The 20,601-nt window shown below is 42.1% G+C and overlaps 1 protein-coding gene across 1 annotated transcript in view; it reads right to left on the bottom strand.

Annotated features, from left to right (window-relative positions):
- Positions 1–20,601, bottom strand: part of rngtt (RNA guanylyltransferase and 5'-phosphatase) — a 159,430-nt gene that overhangs the window by 136,252 nt on the left and 2,577 nt on the right. The window contains 7 exon segments of the mRNA XM_029677151.2: positions 9,480–9,581; positions 10,857–10,966; positions 11,668–11,920; positions 13,620–13,695; positions 17,607–17,695; positions 17,827–17,930; positions 18,449–18,558. Coding sequence (XP_029533011.2) covers positions 9,480–9,581; positions 10,857–10,966; positions 11,668–11,920; positions 13,620–13,695; positions 17,607–17,695; positions 17,827–17,930; positions 18,449–18,558 — 844 coding nt within the window.

Below are 20,601 nucleotides of genomic sequence, written 5' to 3'. Positions count from 1 at the left end.
TGCCATCTTGGAAACGTTCACACTTCATTTAGAAGGTTTTTGGGAAAGCTTTTCCAGCGACCAGAAGATATTTGCCATTGGCATCGTCGATGACTGCTACACAGCAGAAGACAAAAGCGAATGCACAGACGAGCATTTCCTGTGCCGTTGCCTCTTCAGAAGGTTTACAGAATACCTAAATACCTAAATCACTGATGCATTTTATTAATGTCTAATGATAATCTTGGCCAAATTACAAGATTATAAATTCAATACATCTGAATATTGTTGAATTACGTTTTAATGTCTGGATTACTTCTGCAGCGCACATTTTATAGGGTCCTACTAATACCTACAGTGGTGGACAAGTGTAGAAAGGTTCTGAAAGATGACGATAACTAGCTTAGATGTATAGGATCAAGCACTCTGACAGAGCTCATCTGTGGAGATGGGAGAACCTTCCAGAAGGACAACCATCTCTGCAGCACTACACCAATCAGGCCTTTATGGTAGTGGCCACTCCTCATCAAAAAGGCACATGACAGCTCGCCTGGAGTTTGCCAAAAAGGCACCGAAAGGACTCTTAGGACCATAAGAAACAAGATTCTCTGGTCTGATGAAACCAATATTGAATTATTTGGCCTGAATGCTAAGGTCACGTCTGGAGGAAACCTGGTACCATCCCTACGGTGAAGCATGGTGGTGGCAGCATCATGCTGTGGGGATGTTTTTCAACAGCCGGGACTGGAGCAAAGGTTCACCTTCCAACAGGACAACAACCCAAAGCCCCCAGTCAAGACAACGCAGGAGTGGCTTCGGGACAAGTCTCTCAATGTCCCTGAGTGGCCCAGCCAGGGCCCGGACTTGAACAAGATCAAACATCTCTGGAGAGACCTGTAAATACCTGTGCAGCGATGCTCCCCATCCAACCTGACATAGCTTGAGGGGATCTGCAGAGAAGAATGGGAGAAACTCCCCAAATACAGCTGTGCCAAGCTTGTAGCGTCATACCCAAGAAGACTTGAGGCTGTAATCGCTGCCAAAGGGTCTGAATACTTATGTAAATGTCAAAGTTTCGAATTTTTAATACATTTGCAAAAAATTCCAATGACCTGTTTTTACTTTGTGTGTAGATTGATGGGGGGGGGACGTAGATTTTAGAATACGGATGTAAATGCGGAACACGTCAAGGGGTCTGCATACTTTCCGAATGTACTGTACACTATATATGATGCTACTGTATCAATCAACAATTGATTTGTTCATGTCATCACAGCATAGGAGTCATTCATGTCAATAAAATGACAAAGCGACCATTAAAAAAAAATTTAAGTAAACAATAGGCCTAAACTGTTCCATTTCAGAAATTGTATTCACGAATGAAAGTGACCGTTTTGGGTCTTTGCTGTAATAAAGGCTTTACAACACTCTCTGATACGCTTTATCATTTATTTAGTGTTGTTCAAATTGTTCCAAAGGGTCAGGAAAATGATATTGTAATCTAACAGCACCTGTTTGGAACAGTGCTGGCTCCTTACCTTCCTTTTCTTGATCTCCGGTATTTCCCACAACTAGTCAAATGTATCCCACACATCTGACTTCCCCTTCACTTCCTGTGCAACCAAGTTCATTTGTCACGTCCTCTGCATCCATTTTGCTGTCACAAGTGTCACGGTGTTCAGAGTTTGTTATAACCAATTTATTGATGCGATTATGATGTGCCATAGGTCAGGCCCTATTGGTCACGTGCATGCGATGCATACATGTGTCACGTAAAGAGGGCGAGGGTTGAGGGAATGTTTTTCCTAAACAAATGAAGAATTTTGGTAACAATTTTTTAGTCCGAAATGTATATGTTGCAGCTTCAGCAACACAGACCGCGCAATAAACACTGTTGATGTTATGTGCAGCAGGGAAGAGGGAGTGATTTAAAAAACAATTTTTTATTACACAGCCAGCCCCGGCACAATCAAATCAATTGCGGTCGGACTCTCTCTAGTTGCTTGTGTGTATGTGTGTCTTAATTATTTAAATCAAAACGGTTCTCTTAAAAGCATCCGACAAGCTCAGTAAATATAGTTGATTTGATTAAAACACGTGGGATGTGTCTATATATGGAAAAATACACATTTAAAAGATGACTCTTGGTCGAACCAACATTTATTTTTGTTGGGGACAGGCTTTTTACCAAAACTGGGAGGTGGGGTGACTTCGTTATTGTTTCTATTAAGGATTCTAGCTTCACATTTCAAATTAAGATCCTACATCTGAATATTGAAAATCTGGCAGATCAACACAATAAAAAGTTAGTGAGGCGCATAGCATAATAACTGCCAACATTAGATAAACAACTAGTGTCGAAGTCTCCTTCAATAGCAAGCCTAGAGATACAATGTAATCCAACGCCTTACACCATCAGTTCTTTCTTTTTTATTAAACACCATCAGTCCCATTGATTGCTCATTTTGAGAAAATGACTGTGGCTAGGGTAGAGAAGGGGGTGTGAGGAAGGAGAAAAGAGGAGTTAAGCTCTTGTCCACTGTTGGGCTGAGATAATGGAGACCCAGGGACCACATTGATTAGTGTCACTCTCCCTCTTCTCCAACCCTTGGAACAGGACAAGGATCAAACCATTGCTGAGCCAGGAGAGCCCCCCCCCCCCCTCCACCAAGACCACTATGTCCCAAACTACTCAGACCCCCCTCAGCGGTCCGTCACTCCTGCTGACCAATCTTGCAGGACCAGCTTGAGTCCAGAGACGCATTTCCAATACAGCAGTTAAAATGTTCCCTGCTAGGCGACATGCGGGATATGTAATGACTGAGATAAGAGTCAGGAATTCATTGCATAATCCGTGAGGGGCCTGGGGAAGATAAATTAAGATCAAACTGCACCTTGGCAATCAATCAGTAAATCTCCTTCCTGAAGAAATATGCATGAGCATCCTTGAAATTCCAATTAAATAGTATCGCCAACATGTGGCAATAATTTCCCAGCTCTAACTGCTTCTGGCATTGAGGGCTCATATTTCAGTAATGTGAACACTTATTAATTATTACGAAACCATTCTGGTGATTAATTATGGCCGAAGGTGGTGGAGATTAAAAACTAATCTCATCATCATAGCACGGGAGCATATGCAGCTCAGCGAACGCCTCCAACTCCGCCACACAAGCAATTGACCCAGGGTGCGTCCATCTGTCCCAAATGACACCCTTTTCCCTTTATCGTGCACCATTTGACCATGGCCCATTGGACTCTGGTCAAAAGAAGTGCACTATATCGAGAATAGGACGTCATGTGGGAAGCATCCTGAGAGAGGAGGCGATCAGAGAGGTGCTGCTTTTCAGGCTTTATGTAGCTAAACATCACCATCATTAATTCGAGAGGACGTTTAACCAGGCCCAGGGAGGAGGGGGGGTGTATCAATATCATCAATGCTCTTTATTCAGCACCTGCGTGTTTATCGCACCTGACAGACACAATTCACATATTGAACTTGTTATTTGCTAAACAGGAAAACACATCAAACTGGTGGTCCTGTGGCTCAGTTAATGGAGGTTGGGGCTTCAAACAAGGTTATGGGGTCACCAATGTGAAATTGTAAGCATTACCTTAAGTAGTTTTGGATAAAAGTGTCTGCTAAATAGCATATATTATTATATTAAACTGTGTGAGGTGAAAGAAAAATTGCAAACAAAAACACAGGAAAACCAGGAAAGCATGTCTCTGAAATAAATATTCCCCTTATCTGACAACAAAAGACCTTGCTACAAATGGAGCTTTTACAACTTCTAGGTATATGAATGGCCCTGAAAATGTTGTGAAATTGCCCATGACCACTTAGTGGGCTTCCAAATGGGCCCCATTTTTCATCCCCACAAACAATAGAAGATATCCGGACACGATCTGTCGGAAACAAAAATGTCCCCGATTGACAAAATAGGCGCAATTTCATTTCATCATCGTGAGACCTTAAAATGTCAACCATCCTCCAGTGACAAGAGCAGCGGTACTCATTACCTGAGCTCTACCGCTGCCAAAGTAGAGACAGCTAATCATGCAAATATCCACACACAAAAAAAAGAAAACTGGCTGAATAATCCCATATGCTCTGCACGCATCCCAAACCAATGTCCAACATTCAACTCAGTGTGAACCTTCCACACTACCTGGATAGAAATAGAAGAATAGGATGTAGGCCTAAAGGAACAATGACTAAGGCATTACTGTTGTCAGCTTAGCACACTGGAGGAAAATAGGAAGAAAAAAAAAGTGAGAAAAACTGACATTTTAATGGCTTAGTGGGTTTAGCTGAGGCAGCGGAGCATAGTCTAACTGATGTATTCTCGTCTCTAAAAGCTGTCAAAACAAAAAGGAGGAAGGCCGGTGGTTGCGAGAGGGAACGTAAACTTAAGAAGACGCTGAGTCGGACGTCACCAGGTGAGTTTTTCTGTGCGGAAGTTGAGCTTTTTTGCAGCAGGGTTCTACTTTTGATATTGGCCAGGCAGCTTGCGGTGAGACACTTCAGAGTTGCTAATGATGAGCTCCTATTGGGTTACTGGGGTGTTCACCCCTATGCCATTCCCTCCAAAACTGCACAGGTACAGAGTTTAGCTCCTTTGAATGCCCCAGAAAATGATTCACTCCTCCTTTCGATTTGGAATTATTTAAGCTCTCTATTACACAGAGCCATATATTTCAGAAGACTTCAGAAGGCCTATTATAAGCATGAAATGGTATGCAGTGCACACAGTTATTACTTATGCCATGTGGCAGACCATGGTGGAACTTTTAGGAACGGGTTTGGCTGTCTTATTTTTTTTGGTAAGTCTGTCTACTGTGAAAAACTTATTTTTTTTAATGCATTTGTGAAAAAATATCTGGAGACCTGCCCCCGCAAAAACAGTAATTGCAACAAAAGATACATCAAAACTAGTGGTGTAAAGTAACTAAGTAAAAATATTTAAGTAGTATCTATACTTTACTATTTATATTTGACAACTTTTACTCCACTACATGTAATTTTCACTCCCATACATTTTCACCTTACACCCAAAAGCACTTGTTACATTTCAAATGCTCAGGCAAGGACAGCAATATGGTCCAATTCACGCACCTATCAATTTCACGCGTAGTCATCCCTAAATGCCTCTGATCTGGCAGACTCACTAAACACAACAAATACTGTGTTTGCAAATAATGTGTGCCCCTAACAGCTAAGCTAGCTAACAAACTGGTGCTTCCTTGATCAGTCAACAACAGCTAACTCAGTTTCCTGTTGATATCCAACTTTTAGCTACAAACCATAAGATTAAAAATAGAAGGAAAGGAGAGACTGTTGTTGTGTGGAGCATCTTTATTCTTGTTGGCTAGCCACGATAGGTAACATTAACATGCCAACTAACGTTAGCTTGATAACTGCTTCTAAACAGCCAGCAGTCTCCTACAAACCACATCATTTGAAATGGAAGTGACTTGCGAGATAGCAAAACGGACAAAAGCCTATACAACTAACATCGGCTGTGGATTTCTAACCAGCTTGTGCAGTGTGCAATCCTGAGCCCTTCCTAGTCTCCTTCTCCCCACCAGAGAATTTGGGGGAGAAAAAGGAAAAAGCTACTGGATGACACGATGTTTAAAGCAAAAGTTTTGTTTCCAAATCAAGTTTGAGGTGGGGTTTTACTGAGTGTTTTCTTAAAATGAATGCTTTTTCTACACCCCCCCACACACACAAACAAAAGTTGACCTATTTATTCAAGGCTTCTTCTTTATTTTTTATATTTTCAACATTGTAGAATAGAGAAATCATCAAAACTATGAAATAACACATATGGAATCATGTAGTAACCAAAACAAAGTGTTAAACAAATCAAAATATATTTTAGATTTGAGACTCTTCAAATAGCCACACGTTACCATGCTGACAGCTTTGCACACTCTTGGCATTCTCTCAGCCAGCTTCACCTGGAATGCATTTCCAACAGTCGAAGGAGTTCCCACGTATGCTGAGCACTTGTTGGCTGCTTTTCCTTCACTCGGCGGTACGACTCATCCCAAACCATCTCAATTGGTCATGTGATGCAGCACTCCATCACTCTCCTTCTTGGTCAAATAACCCTTACACAGCCTGAAGGTGTGTTGGGTAATTTTCCTGTTGAAAAACTAAGGGCAAACTAGATGGGATGGTGTGTCACTACAGAATGCTGTGGAAGCCATGCTGGTTAAATGTGCCTTGAATTCTAAATAAAAACCACTGACAGAGTCACCAGCAAAGCACACCCCACACCTCCTCTTCCATGCTTCAAGGTGGGAACCACACATGCAGAGTTCATCCGTTCACCTACTCTGAGTCTCACAAAGACACAGCGGTTCGAACCAAAAATCTCAAATTTGGGCACATCAGATCAAAAGGACAGATTTCCACCGGTCTACACATTGCTTGTGTTTCTTGGCCCAAGCAAGTCTCTTCTTATTGGTGTCCTTTAGTTGTGATTTCTTTGCAGCAATTTGACCATGAAGGCCTTAGTCACGCAGTCTCCTCTGAACAGTTGACGTCGAGGTGTCTATTATTTTAACTCTGTGAAGCATTTATTCGGGCTGTAATTTCTGAGGCTGGTAACTCTAATGAACTTATCCTCTGCAGCAGAGGTAACTTTGGGTCTTCCTTTCCTGTGGCGGTCCTCATGAGAGCCAGTTTCATCATAGCACTTGATGGTTTTTGAGAATGCACTTGAATAAACTTTCAAAGTTCTTGACATTTTCCAGATTGACTGACCTTCATGTCTTAAAGGAATGATGGACTGTCGTTTCTCTTTGCTTATTTTAGCTGGTCTTGCCATAATATGGACTTGGTCTTTTACCAAATAGGGATATCTTCTGTATACCCCCCTACCTTGTCACAAGAACTGATTGGCTCAAACGCATTAAGAAGTAAAGAAATTCCACACCTTTTTGGTGACTACATGATTCCATGTGTGTTATTTCATAGTTTAGATGTCTTCACTATTATAAAAAAGAAAAAAGAAAAGTACAAATAAAGAAAAATCCTTGAATGAGTAGGTGTCCCAACTTTTGACTGGTACTGTACCCATATCTTCACTGGACAGTTACTGTTAGACAGGGGGAGGCAAAACTGGTCTTGGAGTGCCACAGGTACTACAGGATTATGTTCCAACCTGGGCACCGCACCACACCTGGTCAATTGATCAGTTAAGTGATTGCCTTAATTCAACACACCTGGTCTTCCAGGTCGGTTAATTGAAAAATATGAAGTGCCTGCGGTACTCCAGGACCAGGGTTGCCCACACCTTCTGTAAGAGATGTCAAGGGGTGTATCAAACAGATTTTTTTTGCAACAAAGACAAGAGTTTATTGGAAAAAAAATTCAGGTAGGTCCCTCCCAGTTTCATTCCATTTACTTCCTACAGCAAACGGTTTAGCAACAGATTTCCAACTAATGAATACACCTAAGGTAAGAGGTCTCTTGCTGAGTGATGAGAAGCTCTGAGGGATGGGGAGAATGGAGTCTCAGAGTGCTTGTAGCATTGAGCTGTAACCTGGATAGATACCAGACAGCATGTTAAAAGGTTAAGTAAACTCAAAAAAGGTAGACAGCTGCATCAGCCAGATAGCAATCCCCGAAGGCAAATCTCAGGAAGTATCATTGCTTCGATATCTCTAAGCCCTGTTATTGGTGTACTGATGGAGCAGTACTGTGCATTGTGTGATAAGACATCTTTATCTGGTGTGAAGGGCTCAATTTGCTCCAGCGAAGGACAGATCAACGTCAGTTTCTGACAGACTTGCATTTATTCAATGACTTCCCACTACTTTCACTTCCATTATCTTTGCTTCCCTTCCAACTGGGCATTTAAACAACGACTGGGACCGGTTCATGATGATGCTACTCAGTCATGCATGAATGAACTGGCACGACTCAATCCCAATTGATATTACAACAACAAAAACTACAGAGCAACAATTTGAACATTTACCATGGCTTCCAACCCACAAGGGCTCATTCATAATGTACTTTGGAATGCAGGCCAGGGGAAACAAATAAGCAAAAAGCCATAGAGTGAGCTTGTTTCATCTCCTGTACAATAAGCGATTGGAGATGCATTAAAGTGGCAATAAGATGAAGGAACATTGTAAGAAGTGGTTGGAGGAAAGCTGAAAGGCAAGCAGGCAGTGGGCGGGAAGGCAGTGGGCGGGAAGGCAGTGGGCGGGAAGGCAGTGGTTCCACCACAGGCGAGCCGTTGCAAATTGAATAAAAAGGCCTGGCTGGGCTCTCAAGAGAAAACAAGTTACTCTCATTTATCTGAACAGCACATGGGGTATGCGTCCCAAATGGCACCCTATTCCCTATATAATTCACTAGCCCTATGGGCCCTGGTCAAAAGTAGCACACTATGTAGGGAATAGTGTGCCATTTGGGACACAGCCAGTAGTTTTAGATGGGAAACCCATCTCGGCTCTGGAAAACCTAAATCTGCTCTAAGCACGGCCTGCCATCAGCCTATGGACCATAGCCTTTGTACCAACGAAGGGAATTGCCCCTAAATGATTGAGGTAGGCCTGATTCTTCTCACTTATATAAGTACGAGCGTCTGGGGCCTTTCTTCGAAAAGACCCAGAGCGCCAAGGACCCCCATCAGTGACATTGACCAAGGGTTGGTAGCTGAAGAGAGCTGGTTGGACATGGTAGTTCCTTCTTGGATGGGTGCCAAGTCTCCACTGACCACTCACCTCACTCCCTCAGGAAATGAAAGCACTGATATGTCAAATTTCTCAAATTGACTGTATTGCTTCATGAAATATTCACCAGCGTATCAAGAGAGGAAGTGTTTCAGCACAGGCCGCCAGAATACTAAAAACAAGTACAGCCCCTGGACAGGACGCTGGCCTCCAGGGTATGGGAAGGCAAAACAATTCACACTGAAAAGTGATTGGAAAGATGATCTGTTAGGAGTCTTATTCCAGAGGGAGGGAGATTTGTGGGAGACAGCCACAGCCCCTGGGTACTCCTGTGGCTTCCTCTGTCCAGCCAATCTGCAATTAAAGCCAACCTCCACACAAACCGAGTAGCGCTGCCACTCAAGTGCGCAGGGCTAATCGAAGACGCTTAAAATCCATGTTTGCAGTGTACGGGAACAATGTTAGTATTCAGCTCACAGCCCTGACTAAAAGGCCAGGAAAATGAATGATAAATGAAGCCAGGGGATCAGTGCCGAGTGCCCAGTCAGATACTGCCATATAAAAAGGCATGTGCTGCACACTATAATATTCCTGCATATTGTCAGTGAGGACTAGAAGCTAAATACCAGGGAGGAGAGAAAACAGCTAAATAGCCAAATCCACTGCACAAATTGATTCATATTCAAGTCCTCCAGTGAAGCACAGTTTGATAGGAATTATACAAGTGTGTTAACCCACCTGTTGTGAGCCCTTTGTGGTCATATAGGAGGAGAGAGGACACCGAACGACGAGGGACTCACCGTGTGCCGTCAGCCTTCCAGCTGACCTTGTAGGGATTCTGTTCCAGAAAGCGAAGGTTCCGCCTGTCCATGGACACGGGCTGAGCACCTGGAAACCCGGACCTAGAACACACAAAGAATACCCTTTTTATCAACAATGTCCTGGTGAGAACATCAGCGATTGGAAATTCAGACGGCTTTATAAAACTCTTACATGAAACTCCTCTCTTATATGAGACATGATGCTGTAGAGCTGAAACACCACAATTCCTCCATATCGCTAGTAAAGAAAAAGACACCTACGGCAGAACAGTCATTTCCTACCCTTGTACCGCTTAAGGCGTCTGCATACTAGGTTCGGTTTGCTCCTAGCAGAATTCAGCTTGGCGAAGTGAATGTCTGTGCCTCACATACTCCCTTAAGACCTTATCTTGAAAAACGAGACAAAAAGGGGCAATAGTAGTCTCGCCCTCAAGACACCGTAGCCAGTGTACACTTCATCAAAAAAGTCCAAATTCATCTAAGATTATAAAAAATATACTTGATTTGAGTTATTTTGTTCCTCGGACTTAGCTGCACAATTTTACTTCCAGCTAAGATGTTTGGTTCAGTAATTCTCAATTGAATGAAAACGAGTCTCTCATTGAATGACAAACACTTAATTGAAGAATCCTTACTGTTGACCAATCACCAACGAAGGGCCATAGACTTCGGCTACCACCCTTTGGCATACCACAAGAAAAAATGGTGAGTGCACGAACAGCCGAAAAAACCCTTGCTGAACAAAAACGTCATAAAATATGCACAAATTGGTTTGTGCCCAGGGTCTGTCGCAGCCGACCAGGAGACATGGGGCGGCGCACAATTGGCCCAGCATCGTCCGGTTTAGGAGAGGGTTTGGCCGGACAGGATATCCTTGTCCCATCGCACTCTAGCGACTCCTGTGGCGGCCCGGGCGCAGTGCAAGCTGACACGGTTGCCAGGTGTACGGTGTTTCCTCTGACACATTGGGGGCGGCTGCCTTCCGGGTTAAGTGAGCATTGTGTCAACAAGCACTGCGGCTTGGTTGGGTTGTGTTTCGGTGGACGCACCGGTTCTCTACCGTTGCCTCTCCCGAGTCCGTACAGGAGTTGCAGCAATAGGACAAGACTAACTACCAATTGGATACCACAAAATTGGGGAGAAAACGGGGTAAGAAAATATATATACTAAAAATACACACAAAAAAATATGCACAAACGGTTTTGGATGGGAAGCATGCGGACGCCTATAACAGTACAAAGCCTATAAAAATCTCCAGTAAGAGTGAGTCACACAGACACACAGTGCTACTAGAAGGGAATATATGACAAAGAGAGAGAGATTGAGAAAGAGATCAGTAGAGAAAAGAATCCTCACTTTTCCCATTCCGCAAACTCCTGACACTTCCGTTGGATCTCGGCCAATTTAGGCTGTGTGGTGAGCTGTGTGACGCCTTTCACTGTGACCCCCTCCACGAATATAGCACCCTGAGAAAGAGAGAGCACACAACAGGTTGGGACTTGGACATTTGGGAGAAGACATTTTAAAAAATACATTGACGTCCTATTCAAAACACACAATCGTAACAGCTCGGGGAAACAGCAAAGAAATTACATTAGGGGAAGATTTTCTGTTATCTAATGCCATCATTCCATGGTGTGGTGCACTCATTGGGTATGTGACAAGACTATCTCCCAAATGGCATCCTATTCCCTATAATAGTGCACTACTTCCGACCAGAGCTCTATGTGCCTTAATCCAAAGTAGTTCACTAAATAGGAGTGCCATTTGGGATGCAGGTTGAAAAATAGATGAGGGCCCCGTATCTTTTTTTATATCTTTCTGGGGATTTAAGCAAATTTGCCCTCGTTTGTATCACTTCAGAGGAGTCTCCTCTTGTACCGAGTTAAGAGGCATATGATGTACATTTGGAGAGCGCCAATATCAGAGGGTCCCACGCGGCTCTCAGTCACACCACATGAGCTGTGTCATCTAGAGCAGAACCAATGGATATCCTCTCTCAGCTCCTAAACTACAGCCCATTTCCCCAGTCACTCGCAGACTGCATCCCAAATGGCAATGCATTTCCTATATAGGGGTTAGTTTACCATTAGGGACACAGCCTCTCTACTTGGAAACAGCCCATTTCCCCAGTGCCCTCTCTTTTCTCAGTCAGTCGGAGTCTCACAAATTTTAGTCTCTCCTTCCTCCGTTTCCCCGGCGCCGACTCAGAGGAGGGGCCTGACTGAGACTCTTGGCCAATCACGTTGCCATCGTCGTCCTGGTCGCCGTCGTCGTCGTCGAAGCACCACTCTGGCAGCGCGGGGGCGGCGGGGGCATCTTCGACGTCTCCATAGCGACGGAAGAGCTCCTTGAGGTAGTCGCCTTTGTAGATCCCAGGGGCACGGGCCTGGGCGAAAGCAGCCACTGCCGCCTCGACACTGACCCACATCAAGAGATAAACAGAGGAACACAACAGAGCATCAGTTGGATTGTCATGAGATTTGAAAAGTGTAACCTATTCAGTCTGACATGATTGAGAAAACTGTGCCCCTTGAACCAATTCCTCTTCTACTTAATGATGATTCAGGTACAGGGCTCTACGCTGACCTTTTTTAAAATGTATTACAAGGAGCACGTGGGCACCTAAGTAGAAAAATGAAGGCGCACACAAAGAAATTCAGGAGAACAATTAAAAATATTTGGAGGTATTAAAGTTAGAATGGTTCATTTTTCTAGGCGCACTAATGCTCCTAAATTAATATTTCAGGACGCACAGCAAAACATTTAGACGCATATGCAAGTAAAATGGTCGCACGGTAGGGCCCTGCGGTACGCAGCTGAACGAGAAACAATGAAAGGTTTGGCTGGCTGCGCTGACAGCTGCCAAAAAAACATATTGTTCAGCGCTGGTTGCCACCACATCACCTTGATCCAATAAAAACAATTGTTTACCCCCCCCCAAAAAAAACATCAGTCAGGCGCTCTAGCCTCACAGCAGACCTCCTTAGAGACAGGACGTCAATGAGCCATCAGTGTACTAGACGTCTCAGCTCAACAGTCCTATCTGACCAATGGCCAACCCTGTCAAAAATCCTTCAACAAACATATCTGATCAGATTGCTGCTAAGTAGCAGAGTAGTTATTGTATGTCTGCTGACTGATTCTGTGGCTGACAGTGTGAGAAAGGAAATATCAACCACATGTGATATTGTCATCCAGAACCAGAACTGATGCACATCTCAGACTCTCTCTGTCTGTGTGTACTGTGGGACTATTTAACCAGAGGAAATGGGAGATGGGGGGGGTGAGGTTGTTCATCCTCATCCTACCTATACCTCCAACACTGAGCCCAAGGGAATTTACAGATTCCGCTAACCTTTCCTAGACCCATTTACAAATACACATTCTCTTCCTGCCTAAAGACAATCATCCCCTGGCTTTCTTTTCCGCTGCAGTAAATGATTCAGCACCTCTGGTGTCAGGTGTGGAGTTGACTCTTCACCACCAGCCTGGGAGCCTCTGTCTTTCCCCAAGCGCGACTTTATTGACACTGACAGCATCCCTCCTTGTGACATTACATTTGGGACACAGTCAAGCTGTCATCAAGGCAAGGGATGGCTACTTTGTGGAATCTAAAATATATTTTCATTTAACACTTTTTTGGTTACTACATGATTCCATGTGTTATTTCATAGTTTTGATGTATTCACTATTATTCTACAATGTAGACATTTTTTAAAAAGAAAGAAAAACCTTGAATGAGTCAGCGTGTCCTAACTTTTGACTGGTACTGTATATAGAACCCAGAGACTTCTATTGCAGAGCTGTTTCAATGAAGTGGCCAGTTTTGTATTGGCGCTTATCATATGGTTTATGCAGGTAGAAATAGTTGTAATAGAAGTCTCTGATAGAACCCAACCCGGTCAACCACAAGAATTAAGTCTGCATCCACAGCAGCATGGCTCCACCCCTAAGGGGACTGCAGGGGTCCATCCTGAACACACAGAAGTGGTGCAAGCCATACCACTCTGGGAATTGTGTTGGTTGTGTGGTCAATGTTGGAATACGTGAACATGTGATTTGGCAGTGAGACACAGTTCTGTGGGGTGTTGATTGATCGGGATGGCTAGGCCTTACCTCCAGTCCAACTTCTCCACCAGGTAAGCACAGATCAGAAAGCCTGTCCGGTTGAAGCCGTGCGTGCAGTGGACACCTGTGGGAGAAGAGAGAAAGACACTGCACATGTCAATAAAGCAAAGTGCCCATCTGTCACTACAATTGGTGTGCGCGCGCGCACACACACACACACACACACACACACACACACACTTGTATTCAACAAAACGCAAATGAGGCAGTCCAATAACCCTGTCACTTTCTAACCATCTTATTACATGCATGACGTGAATCCTATATGTCAAGACAGGAGGTGGTGGAACTGGTGGCCTGGCTACGCATAATATACGATGGTCATACCATGGATCATTTAAAATCATCATTTAATTGATTCAATTGATAAAATATTCAAATTGGCCTTTAGTACCAAATCCCATTGAAACGCATTGAATAACATTCATAAAATGGAAAAACAAAAGGTCATAAAAAAAGTGTCTGTAATTTCTAGGAGATATATTTGTTGTTTTATTTACATATTTAACACCTTTCTTGGGGTAGGCACAAAACTCTCTCTATACTAGCATAGATTTTATTAAATCGTGAGAAGATCGATTTTCGGGATGTCTCACAGACTGACAAACACTGCTCTAGCTCTGCCACCTTTCACTAAAGATGCAGAAGTGAGACAGCAGATCTCTCTAGCTTAAACTAATGGATATTGGAGATTTTGTATCATGTGCGTCAATCGACTCTAAGGGGTTTTAAAGTAACTGCCCATTGAAAATCTCACTTTTAAAAAGGTCATATTTTGTTAACTGACATCCAAATAATGTTGACTCGTCCTATAGACCTCGTTCCAGTACACAACACACTGACGTCACGCAGAGATGCGTGCGACTCCTGGCTGCAGTAACAAAGCCATCATCATCATCTGCTCCCATTCAACACACCCTAGATTTACGTTTGCATTACTTCTAAACAAAATACCTTTTTGGGGTTCTGATACGCTTACACGGTTTTGATTCTTTCTTGAACAGTCCCTAAGATTATATTTGGTTGTGATCTTTTCACAAATAAAAATGTGGGATGCAGTAGTTGTTAGCTAGAATGCTAATCGAAAATAGGCCGTAAAAAAAAACTAGCCAAAGAGCCATTGAAGTGTTTTTTTTTTTAAAGTATAAAGCAGTTGATTTTCAATGACCAAACATTATATTAAGCAGGACATTCATACGAGCCTTAAAATGCAATTATAATACAAAAGTAGTGTGAAACGCACTCATTATCTTTTTATGCTGGTATCCTATAAGATCCCCTTCCGTGTTCTGCCACCAACTTGCGAGCATTGCCCTTGTGCGGCAACGTTTGCAAACACAGAAAGGGGTCAAAACACATTTATGGCCAAAGCATAAATTGCAGGGGGAAAAAACAACTTACAAATAACCCCACATCAAACAGAACATGTTGTCATCTTCTTGAAGAGGACCAGCTTGCAAATAAGAGCTCTAGAGAAAGATGAGCTGGCCAATCAGCAGTCTACTTGCATAAATATTTTGATTGACCGGTATATACCCAGACCATTCTGTTGTTGGGGTACGCCCACACCATTCCAACACACAAAAACAGCTTTTTAACATACTTAATTACCAACAATTTCACTCATATTGTAAGTAAATAAAGATCATATTTCATAGAAATCTGAAAACACTGAACAGTTACTGTAAAACCAGCCACTATCTGACACTATGTCTGGAGTTTATGCTACATACACAAAGGGCCCGTATTCATAAAGCATTTCAGAGTAGAAGTGCTGATCTAGGATCCGTTTAAGCTTTTTTTAGATAATGACCGGACAGGGAGAACCTGATCCTAGATCAGCATTCTTACACGGAGTCGCTTTGCGAATACGAACGGCAGGCCCGATCTAACGTTAGGGGAGGGGTGGAGGAAGGACAGAGAAACAGCCAGGGCACACAGGGAATCGGTTCATTTATTTTTCAAAGCAGGGAAGTATAATAGGGGCAAACAAAATCTTCACTCTTTAAAACGTATGTCAGTGGCGGAGCATCTATCAGCATTGATATGTGATTTGAGGGGGAGAACAGGTTGGATTTTAGACTCTAGGCCTTGTCAGTCTGCGAAGCATCTCCCTCGGCCATTGTTATTCAGCGGTTTCTATCATCTTTAAAGGGGAAGATGGAAATGGAGATGAAGTCTTTTTATTTGAGGAGGAAGGATGCAAGGAAATGTTATTTGATGACAAATTTGTCTGCTAATTTCATAGCTGATCTACCCCCCCAAAAAATAGGGTTACATTCACCAGTCCTGCTGCCTAATTTCAACGTCTGCATTAATACCAGAGAGAACAGATAAATATCAATGGGTGGCCGACAGACGACATTTTTATAATGACATTCATATATTCTACCCTGGGGTTCCAACGATTTCATTTACAACACGGCACTGAGGGGCGAGCAGCCGGAACACAGGTTGCTGTGGAACTGCACTACCAGAGGTCACAACAGAGTGCCACAGAGCCCCCTGCTGGTCGCAGCTTGGAAGTACACCTCGGTGCTCCAGTAGCCTTGGACGGATCTTTGCCAAAAGACGCCATGTCTGAATACCCGTACTTGCATTCTAAATAGTACGCATTCTGGGTATCCAAAAAACAGACTTATAATATGTGAAATATTTTAAATGTAGTATGCTTTAAATGCCAGGATGTCATACTCCTTTCAGCTTTTCATCTATTAGAATTCACTGCACACTACTGAGGAAGGGAATCGTCTTTAGAGACCCACGTGTGTCTGACAACCGCTTATAATCAGTGGAGGAGACGCACTGTACCAAAATGAACGAGTGGCAGGAATTAACTTAATGGCACACTAGATTACGCATTCTCAGTAGGATTATCCTAGTATGCTGATATTTGTTGCTTACTGTATTCGTTTTTTTACTACACTACATTTAGATTTGTCATTTAAGTGCCTTGCTCAAGGGCTAATCGACAGAGTTTTCACCTAGTTACCACGGGTATTCAAACCAGCAACCTTTCGGTTACTGGCCCAACGCTCTTAATCACTAAACAGTACGATCTAAATAGTATGTAGTACAATTGGTACACATTTTGCAGTGTAAATAAGTAGTAAGCGAGACAGATTTCAGACACGGCCATAGTGTCCATGGGAACAGTGCAGTGCAACAATTTAGACATCAGGAGAATCATTTAAAGCATCCTGGTCGTGTAGGAACATCTGTTTGTGATAGTTGAAACATGCAAAACATGCACTTCTTAACAACCGCCTGCTTAACCCGGAAGCCAGCCGCACCAATGTGTCAGAGGAAACAGTCCAACTAACGCCAGAAGTCTGGCTGCTGGGGCCCGGCCAACCACAAGGAGTCGCTAGAGCGCGATGAGTCAAGTAAAGACCCCCCAACCAAACCCTCACCTAATCGGGCGACGCTTGGCTAATGACACACAGCCTGGGATGTGACACAGCCTGGGACCGAACCCAGGTCTGTAGTGAAGCTTCAAGCACTACAATGCAGTGTCTTAGACCACAGCGCCAACTCGGGAGGACCTAGATCGGATTACTTTTATAACATTTTGCGAACCTGTTTTATAGTATTTACAAACACAAAATGCATCATATCATAAAGACCTGAAAGAATATTGGGAAGAGAAGGTGACTGATAAAGATGAGAAATTGTTGGTAGTTATTTCCTGGCCCCCCTAGTGTACAAACTTGGACCTACTCTTACTTTGAAATTCTGTTTTGTAGTGATATGAAGGCATATGCTATAATACAACACCCCCAAAGAGGAGACTTCTGTTCTTTGGGATATTGTTGCACCAGGTTAAAACGTAAATTAATTACACCCCACGACTCTTACCAAAAAAAAAAAAAATCCAAAAATAACATGTTTTTTCACATGAAGAACACGCCAGATCCTGGGATATTGTCTGACAACGAAGAAGAAATGTACAGGTCCAGTACAAACATTCCTTACCTATTAACTCAGTTGGAGTCTTCTCCATGAAGTTCTCACATAGTCTGATGAACATCGCAGTGGTCTCCGCTGATGGACACTCTCCATGGCTAAACAAGGAAGGAACTCATCACAACATATTCAATCAAGAAATTATACCATTATTTTGAGCTAGTGGCATTTGTATGTGTAAACACTGACAATTAATCTTGAGTTTTAAAAACAGGTCACTCATACATACCCTTTGCACTGAAGCTTCACATATTTAACACCCTCTTTTTCGATCTCGTTGCGGTCATAGAAGCGAGTAGTGTTTGTTAGATCAACAAGCAAACCCATTTTAACCTAGAGAAGACACAAAACATATGTTGACATTAGACTACAGTGATGAATTGAGCACAAATGTATTGTAATGAAGTAGGCAGGGAGCAGGTCTCGAACCCTCAACCTTCAAGCCGAAAGTCCAGCGCGCCATCGACTGTGCCTCAAAAGCAGGCTCAAGCAGCAGAGTCGACATCTGCGCTTATAAACCCAGGGTCGTGACACAACTCCCTCTTTTCAAAGAGCACGTCCTCGCACTAGTTTGCGTCTCAATGTCTGATAGGAATGCACTCACTGGCCATGCACACGCACGTTCATGGATGGAAAGTCCGATCACTTCTAACACCAATGTAATGAAACAGGCAGGGAGCAGGTCTCGAACTTTCAACCTTCCAGCCCCAAGTTCAGCACACTGTGCCCCAAAAGCATGCTCAAGCGACAGACTCGATATCCGCTCTTATAAACCCAGGGTCGTTACAGTATATTTTCCCAAACCGAGACAAATTACTAATAAACACATTTCAACATCAGGAAAGACATACCTTTAGACTCTTTAAATACTGGGAAAGCATGCTTGGATGAAACCGGTTCTCTTCTGGCACTTTGTCATCATACTTGGGGCCCAACATAGTTTTCATTGGCAGGAATTTACCTGGTGAGACAGTGAAAGTAAGAGGGGTCGCAGACAGGTCACAACATATGCAGACACCATGAAAACAGTACCACTCATGTATCTACACTCACTGCCCTGTGTTTTCCATACTTCGTTAATGGCCAATTTGCATTAAATAAAACGTAAAAAGGAGCGCCCCTAGTAAGCATGATATATTTTATAATACAAAAATCTACTTACATTGCTACATCAAACATGTCTAACAAAACACAGGTATTAACAAGAAAATACATACAAAAAATAAACAATTTTAGTGCAATTGTATTCACTCTGAAAAAATCTTATTATAATGATTAAGGAAAATGTTATTCTTTTTATTCACTAGGGTTAATGTTTTAATTAGATAGTTGAATTCAATCAGAAAAATGTGTAATTTTGGTATAGAATTTTGGAATTTTTGTTTGTGTATGAAGTATTTGGCAACAAGAATAAAAAATAAATGTACAATAATTTCAGTGGTCTTGTTGTCATTGCAATAGTAAGATATTATATCTTTCATGTCAAAAACATAGGCATTGTTCATAATGGTAAATAAGTATTTTGCAAGGTTATCCCAAAATTCTGACACAAATTTACATTCAAAGAACAACTGAGACAGATTCTCACCTTCTTTTTCACAGAAAATGCAGATATCATCTATAGCCACAAATTTGGATATCATAGAATTACATGGATATATCTTATGTAAAATGTTGAAGTGCACTTCCATAACTTTGTTTGGTATACAGTATTTGTAAGGCCTTAACCATGCATTTTTCCAGCCAATGTCAGGAATAAGCGTGTTCCAGAAAAACTTTCCTCTCGGTGTAAGTTGGTTTTGTGAATGAAGAATGTGTCTTATATATATTTATTACAACAAGCTCTCTCAAGTAAGCCCACGCCTTCCAATCTGAGTTCTGGATAAACTTTGTGATCATTACCAAAGCTAAGATGAGTTTTCATTAGTGTAGTTAGACCACTGGGAACGGCTTTGATCACAGAAATAAACTCTCTGAAAGGTATTGGAAACTCTTTCAATGTTATAAATTGTTCATATGTGAGAATATTACCATCGTTGTAGAAAATATCAAGAACAAAGTCAATATTCCTCATGCAAGCTGGGGTAGAACAATGACTTATTCCTTATAGTTATGTCTGAAATATTCCACAAAAGAGCTTTATGTGGGGAAAAATTGTGCAGGAAACATATTTTCCAGGCCATTAAAGCTTGTTGGTGAAACCTAGCCAACTTGGCAGGTAATCTTTCAGGACTATAATTACATTTCAGTAACAATTGAAGACATCCCAATTTATTAAACACATTATTTGGAATGAAATACCATATTGAATCAGTACTGATCAAACATTTTTTCAACCAGTTTATCTTGAAAGTGTTATTTATGTCAACAAAATCCAACACTTCTAGACCGCCTTCAGCTCTTTTGTTAGAAAGAGTGATTTTTTAGTTTGTGAGACTTATTTTTCCAGATGAAGTCAAGAAAGGTCTTATTGATCTCTTTAAAGTAGCAGGATTTACACATAACGATAGTGAGGTGTACACAAAACAAGACAGTCCCTCTGCCTTGGACAGAAGTACTCTCCCAAGTATAGAAAGATCTCTTTGTAGCCAATTATTAAAAATATTTTTAGTTCTCTTAATTTTAGGAGAGAAATTTAAATGTTGTCTGACTAAATGGTTTTTTGACAGATGTATTCCTAAATATTTAACACAGTCCTTTACAGGAATATTTTATATTTCTTTATCATCAGAGTCAAATAAATATAAGATTTCACATTTAGAAACATATTAATCCTGAATGATGCAATAGAAAATGCAGCTATAGCATTAAGGGCATGGGCGACCTGGTCTTTGTCTCTTAAGAAAAGAGTAGTATCATCAGCCAGTTGGGTTATTTTGATTTCTTTGTTAAAAATGGTTAAGCTACACAAATATGCATTATTCAGAATATCTAGAGAAAGAAGTTCCACAACCAAAATGAATAAAAATGGGGAAATTGGGCATCCCTGTCATACACTTCTGTT

This window comes from Oncorhynchus nerka, linkage group LG13, assembly GCF_034236695.1.
Source record: "Oncorhynchus nerka isolate Pitt River linkage group LG13, Oner_Uvic_2.0, whole genome shotgun sequence".
Taxonomy (NCBI): Eukaryota; Metazoa; Chordata; class Actinopteri; order Salmoniformes; family Salmonidae; genus Oncorhynchus; species Oncorhynchus nerka.
Note: the sequence above shows the minus strand (reverse complement) of the source record. Positions and strands in the feature narration are given on the sequence as shown.